Genomic DNA, 17,223 nt, shown 5'->3' with positions numbered 1-17,223 from the left:
CTGCACTTGAAGAAACTTTCAAAGTTCTTTAAATGTTTCTGTATTGACTGCCCTTCAGGTCTTAAAGTAATGATGGACTGTTGTTTCTCTTTGCTCATTTGAGCAGTTGTTGCCATAAAATGGACTTGGTCTTTTACCAAATAGGGCTATCTTATTCTTTGAATAAAAATGTACACTGAACAAAATTATAAACGCAACATGTAACGTGTTGGTCCCATGTTTCATGAGCTAAAATAAAAAAGGCCAGAAATGTTCCATACGCACAAAAAGCTTATTTCTCTCAAAGTTTGTGCACAAATTTGTTAACATCCCTATTAGTGAGCATTTCTCCTTTGCCAAAATAATCCATCCACCTGACAGGTGTTGCATATCAAGAAGCTGATTAAACAGCATGATCATTACACAGGTGCACCTTGTGCTGGGGACAATAAAAAACACTTAAAAACGTTCAGTTTTCTCACAAGCCACAATTAATAATTTCTCTACCATAAGCTGCCTCCAACGTTAGAGAATTTGTCAGTACGTCCAACCGGCCTCACAACCGCAGACCACGTGTAACCACACCAGCCCAGACACATAGTGTGATTGATTGATTGAGTCACTATGATGCAACATGGTGAGTGATGAGTGTGTTTTGCTGTCAGATGTTCCTGAAACTGTGGGATGTGCTTTTTGGATGTTTAAAGAGTGAGGTGTGTGTGTGTGTGTGATTGTGTGTGTGGGTCTGTGTGATCACCCTGGGCCCGTGCAAAGACACCTTTTTTCTAATGATATGAGGTCAGTGTGACGTGAGTGAACTCTTAGGCTCCTCTCTGCTGTTTGCGTACTCTCCCTGCGACAGCCAGGGCAAAACTGCACAATGTTGCTCCAGAGTCCATCTCATGGTGAGAGAAGAAGTCAGCTGTTATTCCCACGTGAAGAGAAACTATTTTCCTATCTTTCTTGTTTGCTCTTACTCTCCCAGTCTTTCTCGCTCTCTCCATTTTCTCTCTCTCTCTGTGAATAGACCATTTGACAGTGTGTGTGGCCCACACAGGAAGTGCACTGCTAGAGGTGCGGCTCATCCTCCCTCTCATGTGAGAAACACAAGACAGGACGCTGTGTGTGTGCACACTATTTTGAGTGCCAGGGTTCCCCTAATGCAATACAAATCTGAGAGTTCCATCTGTATTGTAACTATAACAGTCATTAAGTCTCACATGCTTCATCACCCCCCCCCCCCCGATTGTTAGTCCCGATTGTGAGTTTATTTTCTTTCAAATCCATTTCAGAATGAAGTGTGGCAATGAATGTATTTGCACTTCCTTTTTTGTTTCCACCCAACCTCCATCCAGCAATCATTAAACTGTAAAAAAAAAAAAAGTCTGTCTGTGTGTGATGAAGCATGTGAGACTGAATGATGGTGGTTACAATATAGATGGATAGATTTGGGTGTTCAGAATCATGAGAGATGGAGCAGCACACAAAATAAAAAACAGCAAAGTCAATCTGTGCTTTCAGTTGATTCAATGACAATACATGCATGGGACAGAGGGGGCAGCCTAAATGCCTTTAGGTACAGTAGGCAGGGTATTTAATGTATTGTGCAGCAGGTAGAAGGAATCACCCTAGCAACAACAACGCGCTACCCTCAGCCGAAGCGCCAATAAGCTTTAAAGCCGTCTCTTTCCTCACTTCCTCTCAAAGCAATGGGTTTGGCTTGGCACTCTCCAGCTAGTTGGCGGCCATCTTGGATCTAGTAATCAAGCAAACAACCCTTACTTTATAGATGGGAGGGAGGACTTTAACCGAATTTGAGTCTTTCGGGGTACCAGCACCATCGGAAAGCGAGGCCGTGGGATGGGAGGGAGGTCTTTAACCGAATTTGAGTGTTTCGGGGTACCAGCACCATCGGAAAGCGGTGCAGTGCGCGTCGGAAGCCGAAAATCAACAGGAACCCAAGCCGCGAAAACTGTCTGCAAATCTGAGACAGGTTTTACGTGACTCCCCCCCCCCTTTTCCTTGTCTAAACGTTCTGTGAATTTGGTGAGGGCCTGTGAACTATTGGAACACCGTTTGAGCTTTACAATAGATTTGTTCCCGAAAAACGGATTGTTACATTTTGGAGCTCGGGGTTATGGTTTGTTTTTGGACAACTTTTTTGGGGGAATTGTCTTTGTCGCAATCTGTCCCACCGGTGTACGGTGCGTTCTGTACAGTAGTGCGGTTCGATAATTTACTTCATGAGTCTGTGCTATAGACATCTTCCGGCGCATGTTTTGCTGAACTTGGCTTCGGCGTTGCGTTAATGTGGGCGAACGAATTAATCCATGTTCTTCAATATCCGTTCTAGACCTGCTTTCCTCTCGTTAGACTAAGGTGCAGCAAAAGCAAAAAGGAGACGCAGAACCACTTCGGGGATCAAGACATTAAAATGACAACCAGAACGCCACTACCTACTGTCAATGAGCGTGACACTGAAAATGTAAGTATTTGTTCAAGTTGACAAACGTTAATTCTTTACCATTTTCAGCTCTCAAATTGGTGTTGGTTTGAATTAATTGGTGTTGACCAACTTTTAAGAATTATGCTTCTGAAAATGTGTCAAATGTTAGGTTACTGGTTTAAAATTGCCTTGTACCCAACAGTGATACAAAATAACCATCCAATAGTGCCTAACTAAGCTTTGTATCAGAATGTCAGACTGATGCAGAACGCGTAGACTATGTGGCCCAAACTTTAGATTCACAGTAGGCCTATTGTTACAGAATCGATTTCGGACTGTGACACATTTTCACAGACAATCGGTAATTAGGTGGGACAGAAAGCTCTGTAAGTAAGACTACTTGGCACGCAGTTTATGCAAGATGCACAGGTTGCGTAGCATTAAAAACAACAACAATTTAATCCGTTTTAGAATAAGGCTGTGACATAAAAGTGGAAAAAGTAAAGGGGTCTGAATACTTTACGAAGTATGCATGCATGAACACGTGTGTGTACATGCATACAGTGCCTATAGAAAGTATTCAGACCCCTTGACTTTTTCCACTTTTACCTTACAGCCTTATTCTAACATTTTATTAACTATTTTTTTGCCCTCATCAATCTACACACACAATACCCCATAATGACAAAGCAAAAACAGGTTTAGAAATTTTGCTAATTTATTAAAAATAAACTGATATCACATTTACGTAGGTATTCAGACCCTTCACTCAGTACTTTGTTGAAGCAGCGATTACAGTCTTGAGTCTTTGGTATGACGCTACAAGCTTGGCACACCTGTATTTGGGGAGTTTCTCCCATTCTCTGCAGATCCTTTCAAGCTCTGTCAGGTTGGATGGGGAGCGTCGCTGCACAGCTATTTTCAGGTCTCTCCAGAGATGTTCTAGTCCGAGCTCTGGCTGGAGAACTCAAGGACATTCAGAGAATTGTCCCGGAGCCACACCTGCATTGTCTTGGCTGTGCGCTTAGGGTCGTTGTCCTGTTGGAAGGTGAACCTTTGCCCCAGTCGGAGGTCCTGAGCGCTCTGGAGCAGGTTATCATCAAGGAGATCTCTGTACTTTGCTCCGTTCATATTTCCCTCGATCCTGACTAGTCTCACAGTCCCTGCCGCTGAAAAACAACCCCACAGCATGATGCTGCCACCACCATGCTTCACCGTAGGGATGGTGCCAGGTTTCTTCCAGACGTGATGCTTTGCATTCATGCCAAAGAGTTCAATCTTGGTTTCATCAGATCAGATAATCTTGTTTCTCATGGTCTGAGAGTCCTTTAGGTGCCTATTGGCAAACTCCAAGCGGGCTGTCATGTGCCTTTTACTGAGGAGTGGCTTCTGTCTGGCCGCTCTACCATAAAGGCTTGATTGGTGGAGTGCTGCAGAGATGGTGTCCTTCTGGAAGGTTCTCCAATCTCCACAGAGGAACCTGTTTTCGGTTTGTCATTATGGGGTATTGTGTGTAGATTAATGAGGAATTTTTGTTATTTAATCCATTTTAGAATAAGGCTGTAACGTAACAAAATGTGGATAAAGGGAAGGGGTCTGCATACTTTCTGAATGCACTGTATAATGTATGTATGTATGTATGTATGTATGTATGTACAGTACCAGTAAAACGTGTGGACACACCTACTCATTCCAGTGTTTTTTTCTTTATTTGTACTATTTTCTACATTGTAGAATAATAGTGAGGACATCAAAACTATGAAACACATATGAAATCTTGTAGTAACCAAAAAGGTTTAAACAAATCAAAATATATTTGAGATTCTTCAAAGTAGCCACCCTTTGCCTTGATGACAGCTTTGCACACTCTTTGTACTCTCTCAACCAGCTTCATGAATGTCACATGGAATGTGTTTCAATTAACAAGTGTGCCTTGCTAAAAGTTAATTTGAGCCAATCAGTTGTGTTGTGACAAGGTAGGGGTGGTATACAGAAGATAGCCCTATTTTGTAAAATACCAAGTCCATTTTATGGCAAGAACTGCTCAAATAAGCAAAGAGAAACGACAGTCCATCATTACCTTAAGACATGAAGGTCAGTCAATCCAGAAAATTTTGAAAGTTTCTTCAAGTGCAGTCGCAAATGCCATCAAGCGCTATGATAAAACTGTCTCTCATGAGGACCGCCACAGGAAAGGAAGACCCTGAATTACCTCTGCTGCAGAGGATAAGTTCATTAGTTACCAGCCTCAGAAATTGCAGCCCAAATAAATGCTTCACAGACACATCTCAACATCAACTGTTCAGAGGAGACTGTGTGAATTAGGCCTTCATGGTCGAATTGCTGAAAAGAAACCACCACTAAAGGACACCAATAAGAAGAAGAGACTTGCTTGGGCCAAGAAACACGAGCAATGGACATTAGGCCGGTGGAAATGTGTCCTTTGGTCTGGAGTCCAAATTGGAGATTTTTGGTTCCAACCGCCGTGTCTATGTGAGATGCAGTGTAGGTGAACAGATGATCTCCCCATGTGTATTTCCCACGTGAAGCATGGAGGAGGTGTGATGGTGTGGGGGTGCTTTTCTGGTGATGCATTTATTTAGAATTCAAGGAACACTTAACCAGCATGGCTACCACAGCATTCTGCAGCAATGCGCCATCCCATCTGGTTTGGCCTTAGTCCCACTATCATTTGTTTTTCAACAGGACAATGAGCCAACACACCTCCAGGCTGTGTAAGGCCTATTTGACCAAGAAGGAGAGTGATGGGTGCTGCATCAGATGACCTGGTCTCCGCAATCACCCGACCTCTGACCAATTGAGATGGTTTGGGATGAGTCGGACTGCAGAGTGAAGGAAAAGCAGCCAACAAGTGCTCAGCATATGTGGGAACTCCTTCAAGACTGTTGGAAAAGCATTCCAGGTGAAGCTGGTTGAGAGAATGCGAAGAGTGTGCAAAGATGTCATCAAGTCAAAGGGTTGCTATTTTGAAGAATCTCAAATATAAAATATATTTTGATTTGTATAACACTTTCTTCGTTACTATATTATTCATAGTTTTGATGCCTTCACTATTATTCTACAATGTAGAAAATAGTAAAAATAAAGAAAAACCCTTGAATGCGTAGGTGTGTCCAAACATTTCACTGGTACCGTGAAATTTTAAAGCCTGTGGGCTATTTTTTGACCATTTTGTTGCACTTCGTAATGTATGAATTTAAAATGGAATAAATTGAGATTGTTTTGTCACTGGCCTACACACAATACCCCATAATGTAAAAGTGGATGGTATTTTCAGAAATGTGAGATGCAGTGTAGGTGTACATGTGGATGTATTTCAAGGCCTACCTTGCTTGACATCATGGGAAAATCAAACGAAATCAGCCAAGACCTCAGAAAAAAATGATAGACCTCCACAAGTCTGGTTCATCCATGGGAGCAATTTGCAAACGCCTGAAGGTACCACGTTCATCTGTACAAACAATAGTACGCAAGTATAAACACCATGGGACCACGCAGCCGTCATACAGCTCAGGAAGGAGACACGTTCTGTCTCCTAGAGATGAACGTACTTTGGTGCGAAAAGTGCAAATCAATCCCAGAACAACAGCAAAGGACCTTGTGAAGATGCTGGAGGAAACAGGTACAAAAGTATCTATATCCACAGTAAAACGAGTCCTATATCGACATAACCTTAAAGGCTGCTCAGCAAGGAAGAAGCCACTGCTCCAAAACCACCATAAAAAAGCCAGACTACGGTTTGCAACTGCACATGAAGAAATGTCCTCTGGTCTGATGAAACAAAAATAGAACTATTTGGCCATAATGACCATCATTATGTTTGGAGGAAAAAGGGGGGACTTGCAAGCCGGAGAACACCATCGCAACCGTGAAGCACGGGGGTGGCAGCATCATGTTGTGGGGGTGCTTTGCTGCAGGAAGGACTGGTGCCCTTCACAAAATAGATGGCATCATGAGGAAGGAAAATTATGTGGATAGATTGAAGCAACATCTCAAGACATAAGTCAGGAAGTTAAAGCTTCCAAGCATACTTCCAAAGTTGTGGCAAAATGGCTTAAGGACAACAAAGTCAAGGTATTGGAGTGGCCATCACAAAGCCCTGACCTCAATCATATAGAACATTTGTGGGCAGAACTGAAAAAGCATATGTGAGCAAGGAGGCCTACAAACCTGACTCAGTTACACTAGCTCTGTCAGGAGGAATGGGCCAAAATTCACTCAACTTATTGTGGGAAGCTTGTGGAAGGCTACCTGAAACATTTGACCCAAGTTAAACAATTTAAAGGCAATGCTACCAAATACGAATTGAGTGTATGTAAACTTCTGACCCACTGGGAATTGGATGAAATAAATAAAAGCTTAAATAAATAATTCTCACTACTATTATTCTGACATTTCACATTTGTAAAATAAAGTGGTGATCCTAACTGACCTAAGACAGATAATTTTTACTAGGATTAAATGTCAGGAATTGTGAAAAACTGAGTTTAAATGTATTTGGCTAAGGTGTATGTAAACTTCCGACTTCAACTGTACATAATCCCAATTTTAGCTTCAAGACGCCGGCAATTTGAAAAACCGTAAAAAGTAGATTGGGCTCTGTGTGCCCAGCCGCTTTGAATTGAGCGACAGGTGGCCACGATTTGTTCACACTTGTCTGAGCATCACTGAGCGCTATTTGGATCAATAACCTGCCACCAGCACGAAACCGGACAGGCACTCTGTTTTGATGCCATTCAGATCGCCAATGCTAGGATGAAGGGCTCACACTCTGTAAAAAGGCACCGCATCACCATAGTAAGTATCTATTTTCTTCCAGAAGTGACGCATTTTAGTTAAAGCTGCAATATTTAACTTTTTGGGCAACCTGACCAAATTCACATAGAAATGTGAGTTATAGATCTGTCATGCTTATTGAAAGCAAGTCTAAGAAGAGGTATATGTTCTATGTTCACAGGCCTCCTGTAGCTCAATTTGTAGAGCATGGCGCTTGCAACGCCAGGGTTGTGGGTTCGATTCCCACGGGGGCCAGTATGAAAAATTTATGCACTCACTTAACTGTAAGTCGCTCTGGATCTTTACATTGGGTTTCTATAAATTGTCAAGGCGACAGTGAAGATAACGTTGAAGTTATTGAATTTGCAAAAGTATCAATCAGGCTATTTTAAATATCAGGGTTCATAGTTTTTATTGTAAGCCTTGGTTTAGGTGTTTGGAGATTTTCGAATTCTGTGCATAATGTGCGCAAATCGGCTATTTTTGTGCGTTCGTGTGCGTCCTATTAAGACAGAACTGCAATTTCGAAAACCTGTATTCTGCTACTCAGACTGATGTCACGTTCAAGTTTGAGTTGAACAACCGGTGCTGTGTTTAAAATTAGCCCCCTCGCTCACACAGCACATACTGTAATTAGGCTACATCCGACCCATGACACCATTAATGGGAGAGCCTTTCACAATGGAGCCATTCCTTGACACCGACCGACTCCATCCCTGACCAAGCCTTTGACACTACGGTCGCAACCTTGGTCTGTTATTTTGGGACACAATGTTGATTCATTGTCTGTGTGCTTTACTTTGAAAGGCATTCAACTGCAAGTGGTTTGGCAGAATGAGAAACCCACAGATGGGCCTTCTGACGCTATCAAAGAGGATCGGCTGTACCTATCTCTTTTTAAATTGTATGTTTTGTGTGGGTTTTATTTATTTTATTGAGATAGGAAAATTTAAGAGAGAGCGAGTCAGAAGGGCAGTGGGTCATATTTGAACTCTGGTAGCCTAGGCTGTACATGACTGGGTCCGCAGCACTAACCGTTGGTGTAGCCTACCTATATCAATACTGGGTTCACATCGCTATATGGTCCTAGGAATTAAGATGCTTTGATTCTTAGGGCCTGTTCCATAGAGCCAAATTGTTATGGTGGCATACAGACTCCTCCTCAGTCCCATTGAACTGCACATTGTAGGATTATATTTCACAATTGCCTTTTGGATTATCTTTTGAAAGTTCAGGAGAATCAGGTTTTCTTTTTAGTTTGAGCTTTGAGCGTGCCCCAGTTCGCTCAGAGCTGTCAGAACTAGGGTATATACAGGGCAGGGTGTCTGTTTGCCGGTAATAGCCAGCTTTTGGCAATATATATGTGTGTGTATATATAATATAATATAATATGCCCCGTGTAGCTCAGTTGGTAGAGCATGGCGCTTGCAACGCCAGGGTTGTGGGTTCGATTCCCACGGGGGACCAGTATGAAAATGTATGCACTCACTAACTGTAAGTCGCTCTGGATAAGAGCGTCTGCTAAATGACTAAAATGTTCTACTGTGGGGGATAGAAGATTGACAGGCTCATAGGCGGCACGTCCATAAGACTAGGGGAAGCTAAGCTTTCCCTAAGTAAATTGAATTAAATTGCCAAAATTATATAGCCTAACTTAGGCTACTCCTGTCTATACAAAAATAAATAAAATAATTAAATGGGCTACTAAAGCATGATTTGGCCACTAAGTTGTGGATTGTTTTAAATCGCATTGCCTACAGTCGTAAGGAAAGGCAGCATGCGCTGCAAATACCAAATAGATGATTGTTGAGTTGCGACTGTCAGTGATAAGTAGAGAGGCCCAGCCAGGCATATCGCAATATTTCAACATTCAATTGTGGGAAAACATAGTTTGGAAAGCAAATGGCTATTGCTGTAAAGATAAGATAATGAAAAGACTCTAATCTGTCTTTTAGTTATCAAAATTCTCAGTTTAATGGAGCGAACAACAGTAGGGCTATAACCTATCTTATTGGCAGCAGCGGAGAGCATCGGCCATATCCTTTATCATTGTTGTGGCACTAAAAAGTTTGTTTTTGGACAATAATTTCCTCCTCCAGTTTAGATGGACGTCATATTCCATTTGCCCCTTCTCTTAGGCCTATTACATGGTCAACGTCTTTTTAATTGATCTGTTTGTCAGTGTCAACAGAGTAGGCTACCCTGTAATTTGTCGTATTAAAAAATAAAAAAAATTCCAGTGCAAAGAAAGAAGAAACTTATCTGATCTAGCCTATATCCCAGGCCTCTACGCAATACGCGCTCAGCCATGCATAAGAACAATCTTTTTTGCGAACAGTGATTGAGTTATATTATTAGCGTAAATTATGATTATCCAATCTACTCATCACATTACGAATAGTAGGCTATTTTACATAAGTCTGCAAATGCGATGATACGTGGAATGCTTTATTATAAAGGTTTATGGTGAAAATGTGTTTCCCCAAACTTGAAACTCACGCTCCACCTATGCATAGGCTAGCGATTTTGCTTTTCATTACAAGTCTTGTTGGCTGAGGAAAAGGAAATGTGGACAGTTATTCTAACATCTTCAAAGTGCGTGGTAAAGACACGCGTCATTTCATCCTCGACTTGCATGTTCTATTAAGATGAATTACCATAAACTAAATGTGATTTCGGTCCTTCTGAGCACCGTGGGGGATGCCCTAATCAGGTTATGCACGCAATGCAAATGACCCGGTGAATTTCTCATGTCCGGTGAATTAAAATGCTGCCGGTCAAATGTTCGGCGACAGATTTTCCTAATGGAAACCCTGATAGAGGGTAGGCTACTTTGTTGCTGGTGTCATTAGCATAAGATAGGCCTAATCTGTGAGGAGGGAAAGACAAGTTCAACACAGTAGTTTTAGGCACATAACTCGCTGTGCACACAAGTAGAATTTTTTTTACCCCTCCATGAACAGTGTTTTGTTTCTGTTTTTTGAACAGTCACTGTGTCTTATGAAACACTTGGTCATAGACAAATAGAAAGTGTTGTGACTGAAAAGGAGAAACCACAAACTAAGGGGTTGTTTTCACAGCGTAACATCCCAGCAGTGTGTCAATGTTGCCACAATGTTACAACGATGCTCTTTGTGTGTGTGTGTGTCTACTTAAATGTAGACTGAAGCGTCATCTTATGATGGGAGTTGGTTATGATTTCTCTCATTCAACAGTAACCAGGTTTCCATCCAACCATTTCATGCAGAGTTTATAGGCAGATGTAATAAGTTATGATGAACTTCATAACTTATTTCATAACTTCATGATGTATTGTGGTTATGTGCACAGTGATGAGCTTCATGCAAATTTCCAATAAATATTTGTGAGGGTAGGCTATCGGTTGAATGATGCTGGTGACATGATGATCGGTGCTTGGTTATCATTTATTTGATTTTTGAAAATTATCTTGCTTTTATCTACATCTCATCATATAACATACCCTGTCCACTTTATCAGTGAACTGTTGTCTATAGAGCATGCGCCAAAACGAGATTGGGCAAGTATGCTATTTATCCCAACAGTTTGTGACTAAACCGTCTGTAGAGTTGAAAATGCGACGGAAACGTTATGTCATCATGCGAAGCATTTTATCCGCTTAAAAAGTATGTTTGATGTAAACCTCTCTGGTGGGAAAATGCAAAAAGAAAAAAAATGCAGATTTGACAATATTTGATAAATCTTTCGCCAATTTGATGGAATCCTAGCTACTGAAACCAATGACAACTTAAACTAATCAGGGGTCGCATTAGAGTTAAGAAATCTGCATTTTCAAAACGCAGATCTTCAAAAAACCATTTCACCTGCATTTTGTATTGAAAGTCAACAGTTTATTTTTTTGCTTCAATGGAGTGATCAGGGGCGTACAACTATAGTTTTCCGTCACAGAAGATACATTAGTGCAATACATTCGGCAGAAAATAGCTTCATTTTCATCAGATGAGTGGAAGAAAATCCCTCCTGAGATGTGTGCAAACCTGGTGGCCAACTACAAGAAACGTCTGACTTCTGTGATTGCCAACAAGGGTTTTGCCACCAAGTACTAAGTCATGTTTTGTAGAGGGGTCAAATACTCATTTCCCTCATTAAAATGCAAATGAATTTATAACATTTTTGACATGCGTTTTTCTGGATTTTTTTGTTGTTATTCTGTCTCTCACTGTTCAAATAAACCTACCATTACAATTACAGACTGATCATGTCTTTGTCAGTGGGAAACGTACAAAATCAGCAGGGGATCAAATACTTTTTTCCCTCACTGTACAAAGTGGGATTTAAATAGATTGAATTCAAATGTTTTGTTATTGATCTACACAAAATAGTCCATAATGTCATTGAATAGAACATTTGACAAATCTTTACAAATAATTACAATTAAATAACTAAAATATAGTTGTTGCATAAGTATTCAACCCCTTTGTTTAGGCAAGCTTAAATTAGTTCAAAGTAAAATTTGGCTTAAAAATCACAAGTTTTATATGGACTCTTTGTGAAATAATAGGGGTTGACATGATTTTTTGAATGTCTACACCTTTCTCTGTTCCCCATACATACAGTACCTACTCATTCAGTTTTTTTTGTTGTTTTTTTTAACTATTTTGTACATTGTAGAATAATAATGAAGACATTAAAACTATGAAATAACACATATGGAATCATGTAGTAACACAAAAAGTTTTATACAAATTAAAATGTATTTGAGATTCTTCAAAGTAGCCACCCTTTGCCTTGATGACAGCTTTGCACACTCTTGGCATTCTCTCAACCAGCTTAACCTGGAATGCTTTTCCAACAGTCTTGAAGGAGTTCCCACATATGCTGAGCACTTGTTGGCTGCTTTTCCTTCACTCTGCAGTCCAACTCATCCCAAACCATCTCAATTGGGATGAGGTCGGGTGATTGTGGAGGCCAGGTCTTCTGATGCAGCACTCCATCACTCTCCTTCTTGGTCAAATAGCCCTTACACAGCCTGGAGGTGTGTTTGGTCATTGTCCTGTTGAAAAACAAATGATAGTCCCACTAAGGGAAAACCAGATGGGATGGCTTATCGCTGTACATCTGTAAGGTCCCTCAGTCAAGTATTACATTTCAAGAACAGAATCAACTACAAAGACCAGGGCGCTTCTCGCAAGCCTCGCATTGGTCACGTTAATAATTATGCTGTGAATGACGTACAGTGCGTTCGGAAAGTATTCAGACCCCTTGACTTTTTCCACATTTTGTTACGTTACAGCCTTATTCTAAAATTGATTAAATCGTTTTTTCCCCCTCAATCTACACGCAATACCCCATAATGACAAAGCAGGTTTTTAGAAATTTTGGCAAATGTATTAAAAATACAAATCTGATATCACATTTTACTTATGTATTCAGACCCTTTACTCAGTACTTTGAAGCACTTTTGGCAGTGATTACAGCGTCGAGTCTTCTTGGGTATGACGCTACAAGCGTGGCACACCTCTATTTGAGAAGTTTTTCCCATTCTTCTCTGCAGATCCTCTCAAGCTCTGTCAGGTTGGATGGGGAGTGTCACTGCACAGCTATTTTCCTGTCTTTCCAGAGATGTTCGATCGGGTTCAAGTCTGGCCTCTGGCTGGGGCACTCAAGAACATTCAGAGACTTGTCCCGAAGCCACTCCTGCGTTGTCTTGGCTGTGTGCTTAGGGATGTTGTCCTGTTGGAAGGCGAACCTTCGCCCCAGTCGGAGGTCCTGAGCGCTCTGGAGCAGGTTTTCATCAAGGATCTTTCTGTAATTTGATCCGTTCACCTTTCCCATGATCCTGACTAGTCTCCTAGTCCCTGCTGCTGAAAAACATCCCCAAAGTATGATGCTGCCACCACCATGCTTCACCGTAAGGATGGTGCCAGGTTTCCTCCAGACATTCAGGCCAAAGTGTTCAATCTTGGTTTCATCAGACCAGAGAATCTTGTTCTTTATGGTCTGAGAGTCCTTTAGGTGCCTTTTGGCAAACTCCAAGTGGGCTGTCATGTGCCTTTTTACTGAGGAGTGGCTTCCGTCTGGCCACTCTACCATGAAGGCCTGATTTGGTGGAGTGTTGCAGAGATGGTTGTCCTTCTGGAATGTTCTCCCATCTCCACAGAGGAACTCTGGAGCTCTTTCAGAGTGACCATCGGGTTCTTGGTCACCTCCCTAGCCAAGGCCCTTCTCCCTCAATTGCTCAGTTTGGCTGGTCAGCCAGCACTAGGAAGAGACTTTGTGGTTCCAAACTTCTTCCATTTAAGAATGATGGAGGCCACTGTGTTCTTGGGGACCTTCAATGCTGCAGACATTTTTTGGTACCCTTCCTCAGTTCTGTGCCTCGACACAATCCTGTCTCAGAGCTCTACGGACAATTCCTTCGACCTCATGGCTTGGTTTTTGCTCTGACATGCACTGTCAACTGTAGGACCTTTTATATAGACCGGTGTGTGTCTTTCCAAATCATGTCCAGTCAGTTGAATATACCACAGGTGGACTCCAATCAAGTTGTAGAAACATCTCAAGGATGATCAATGAAAAGAGGATGCACCTGATCTGAATTTCGAGTCTCATAACAAATGGTCTGAATACTTAGTGCCTTGAAAAAGTATTCATCCCTCTTGGCATTTTTCCTATTTTGTTGCATTACAACCTGTAATTTAAATTGATTTTTATTTGGATTTCATGTAATGGACATACACAAAATAGTCCAAATTCAAAAAAAGTAATAATGGAAAAGTGGTGCGTGCATATGTATTCACCCCCTTTGCTATGAAGCCCCTAAATAAGATATGGTGCAACCAATTACCTTCAGAAGTCACATAATTATTTAGATTGCACACAGGTGGACTTTATTTGTCACATGATCTGTCACATGAGTCTGCAACACCACTAAGCAAAGGGCACCGCCAAACAAGTGGAACCATGAAGACCAAGGAGCTCTCCAAACAGGTCAGGGACAAAGTTGTGGAGAAGTGTAGATCAGGGTTCGGTTATAAAAAAATATCTGAATTTTGAACATCCCACGGAGCACCATTAAATACATTATTAAAAAAATTGAAAGAATATGGCACCATAACAAACCTGCCAAGAGAGGGCCACCAACCAAAACTCACGGACCAGGCAAGGAGGGCATTAATCAGAGGCAACAAAGAGACCGAAGATAACCCTGAAGGAGCTGCAAATCTCCACAGCGGAGATTGGAGTATCTTTCCATTGGGCCACTTTAAGTTGTTTGGTGTTCGCCAAAAGCCATGTGGGAGACTCCCCAAACATATGGAAGAAGGTACTCTGGTCAGATGAGACTAAAATTGAGCCTTTTGGCCATCAAGGAAAACACTATCTGGCACAAACCCAACACCTCTCATTACCCCGAGAACACCATCCCCACAGTGAAGCATGGTGGTGGCAGCATCATGCTGTGGGGATGTTTTCCATCGGCAGGGACTGGGAAGCTGGTCAGAATTGAAGGAATGATGGATGGCGCTAAATACAGGGAAATTCTTGAGGGAAACCTGTTTCAGTCTTCCAGAGATTTGAGACTGGGACGGAGGTTCACCCTTCAGCAGGACAATGACCCGAAGTATACTGCTAAAGCAACACTCAAGTTGTTTAAGGGGAAACATTTAAATGTCTTGGAATGGCCTAGTCAAAGCCCAGATCTCAATCCAATTGAGAATCTGAGGTATGACTTAAAGATTGCTGTACACCAGCGGAACCCCTCCAACTTGAAGGAGCTGAAGCAGTTTTGCCTTGAAGAATGGGCAACAATCCCAGTGGCTAGTTGTGCAAGCTTATAGAGACATACCCCAAGAGACTTGCAGCTGTAATTGCTGCAAAAGGTGGCTCTACAAAGTATTGACTTTGGGGAGGTGAATAGTTATGCACGCTCAAGTTATCCGTTTGGTTTTTTTCTTATTTCTTGTTTGTTTCACAATAAAAAAGATTTTGCATCTTCAAAGTGGTAGGCATGTTGTGTAAATCAAATGATACAAACCCCCAAAAATTCCATTTCAATTCCAGGTTGTAAGGCAACAAAATAGGATAAATGGCAAGGGGGGTGAATACTTTCGCAAGCCACTGTACGTAAATAAGGTATTTCTGTTTATTTTTTTATACATTTGCAAAAATGTCTAAACCTTATGTCATTATCGGGTATTGTGTGTAGAGTAGTATAGTATATATATATTTTTGTTAATCCATTTTTAGAATAAGGTTGTAACATAACAAAATGGGGAGAAGTCAAAGCGTCTGAATACTTTCCGAATGCACTGTATTAAACCAACCAGAAAGATCAATGATGCAGTCGTCCTTCTGAACTGAGCTGCATGACATGAAGGAAACTAGGGCTAGGCAATATGGCCAAAATATCATATCACAGTATTTTTCACATTTTCTATGGTATTTTATGTTTTTGAATTATGAAAGTTCTACATTTGTTTTTAGTAGTGCTTGACCCTACAGTGGCAACATATAAATTCTAAGTGATTTCAAAGGGTCTTTGTCCATTCTGATTGTTTTTAAACTGTTCAAATCAACCAAAAATAATTTTCTGCGTTTACATCAACAACACAAAGCCATATCTAGGCTGGAGCTGCTCATCAAGAAGACCGTGAATGTTCCTGAGTGACCTACTTACAGTTTTTACTTAAATCTGCTTGAAAATCAATGACGAGACTTGAAAATTGCTGTCTAGCCATGATCCCCCAACACCTTGACAGAGGTTTAATAATTTTTTAAAGAATAATGGGCAAATATTGCACAATACAGGTGTGCAAAGCTCTTATGAGACTTACTCAATAAGGCTCACAGCTGTAATCACTGCCAAAATTGTTTTTAACATGTATTGACTCGGGGGTGAATACTTATTCAATCAAGGTATATTAGTGTTTTATTTTTTATGAATCCCCCCAAAAATAATTATTCCACTTTGACCGAGTATTTTGTGTAGATCGTTGACAAAAAATTACAAATCCATTTTAATCCCACATTTAATCCTAATGAGGTGTAGACTTTCTATAGGCGCTGTATATTTGACCGTATCTGTACATTAACCCATTCCAAAGTGATCCACACTGCACTAGTTGACAATTCAACTGTGAGTAGGGCTTTCAGAGTAGAGGAAAATACCACGGTGAGGCTCAATCTCATATTTGTTTGGAGTTTATCTTTGTAGCAAGTTAGGTTATTTTCGTCATTAATCTTGTTCTGGAGGTGGCTTTGCCAAGTGGTCACTTGCTGGCACAGCCTCAGTCATACAATCTGATTTTTAAACCTAACTTTAACCACATTGCTAACCCTAATGCCTTCAGAAGTTTTGTAAAACATCACAGTACAGTTGAAAAATATAAGGCAAATAGAAATCCTATATGGATGGTGTTAAGAGATAGATGGGTGGTGTTGAATGGATTTGAAGGATGGGACTAATAACAACTAACAACAAGATAACTAATAATGTAAGCATACTGTGTCCATAATAAGTATATAGGTTATAGGTTTGTGAAAGAGCACAGTTAGAAAGATATGGCATATAGAAGCAAACCGGATGGACATCATGAAAATGATCGGCGAGGTTGAGAGTAGAAGTATTTCAGGAGAAAAAACAAACAAAATATAATTATTGCAAAATTGACTGTGTCCATAAAATGTATATATTAAGTAGAGGCCTAAGCATTGTTGTTCACTAGTTTACTCCAATTAGGGTAAGGGTGGTGGGGTTGGAAAGTAATAAAGGGGAATAAAAAATAATAATAATGCCTAACCTTAAATTAAAGCACATTCTTGTTTTTACAATATAGCCAATTCTGACATTGCATTTGGCCTATCTAGTGGAAACCGCTCAGTACTGCCTCCAGGACAAAACTCATCCCAATCAACGTCAACCTGCATCTTTGTATGGGGATCTCATTAGTTGATAGCAGTGCCATACTGCACACTGTTGTTTAGTCCGTCAGTCAGTCAATAAATGGATTGATATTGAGCTT

General features: G+C 40.9%; 1 protein-coding gene across 3 annotated transcripts in view; it reads left to right on the top strand.

Annotated features, from left to right (window-relative positions):
- The first annotated feature begins 1,755 nt into the window (after positions 1–1,755).
- LOC311107047 (MAP/microtubule affinity-regulating kinase 3-like) overlaps positions 1,756–17,223 on the top strand; it is a 96,408-nt gene continuing 80,940 nt past the window's right edge. For 2 of the 3 annotated variants that reach the window (XM_084149504.1, XM_084149503.1), the window contains exon 1: positions 1,756–2,464. In XM_084149504.1, the coding sequence (XP_084005630.1) occupies positions 2,414–2,464 (51 nt within the window). In that variant the 5' untranslated portion in view covers positions 1,756–2,413. Of the gene's footprint in view, positions 2,465–7,174; positions 7,244–17,223 lie in introns of those variants that run through there. The other variant, XM_084149505.1, reaches the window with a different exon arrangement.

The sequence above is a fragment of the Coregonus lavaretus genome (genome assembly GCF_964263955.1).
Source record: "Coregonus lavaretus genome assembly, chromosome: 31".
Taxonomy (NCBI): Eukaryota; Metazoa; Chordata; class Actinopteri; order Salmoniformes; family Salmonidae; genus Coregonus; species Coregonus lavaretus.
This window is presented reverse-complemented; position numbering and strand designations above follow the sequence as displayed.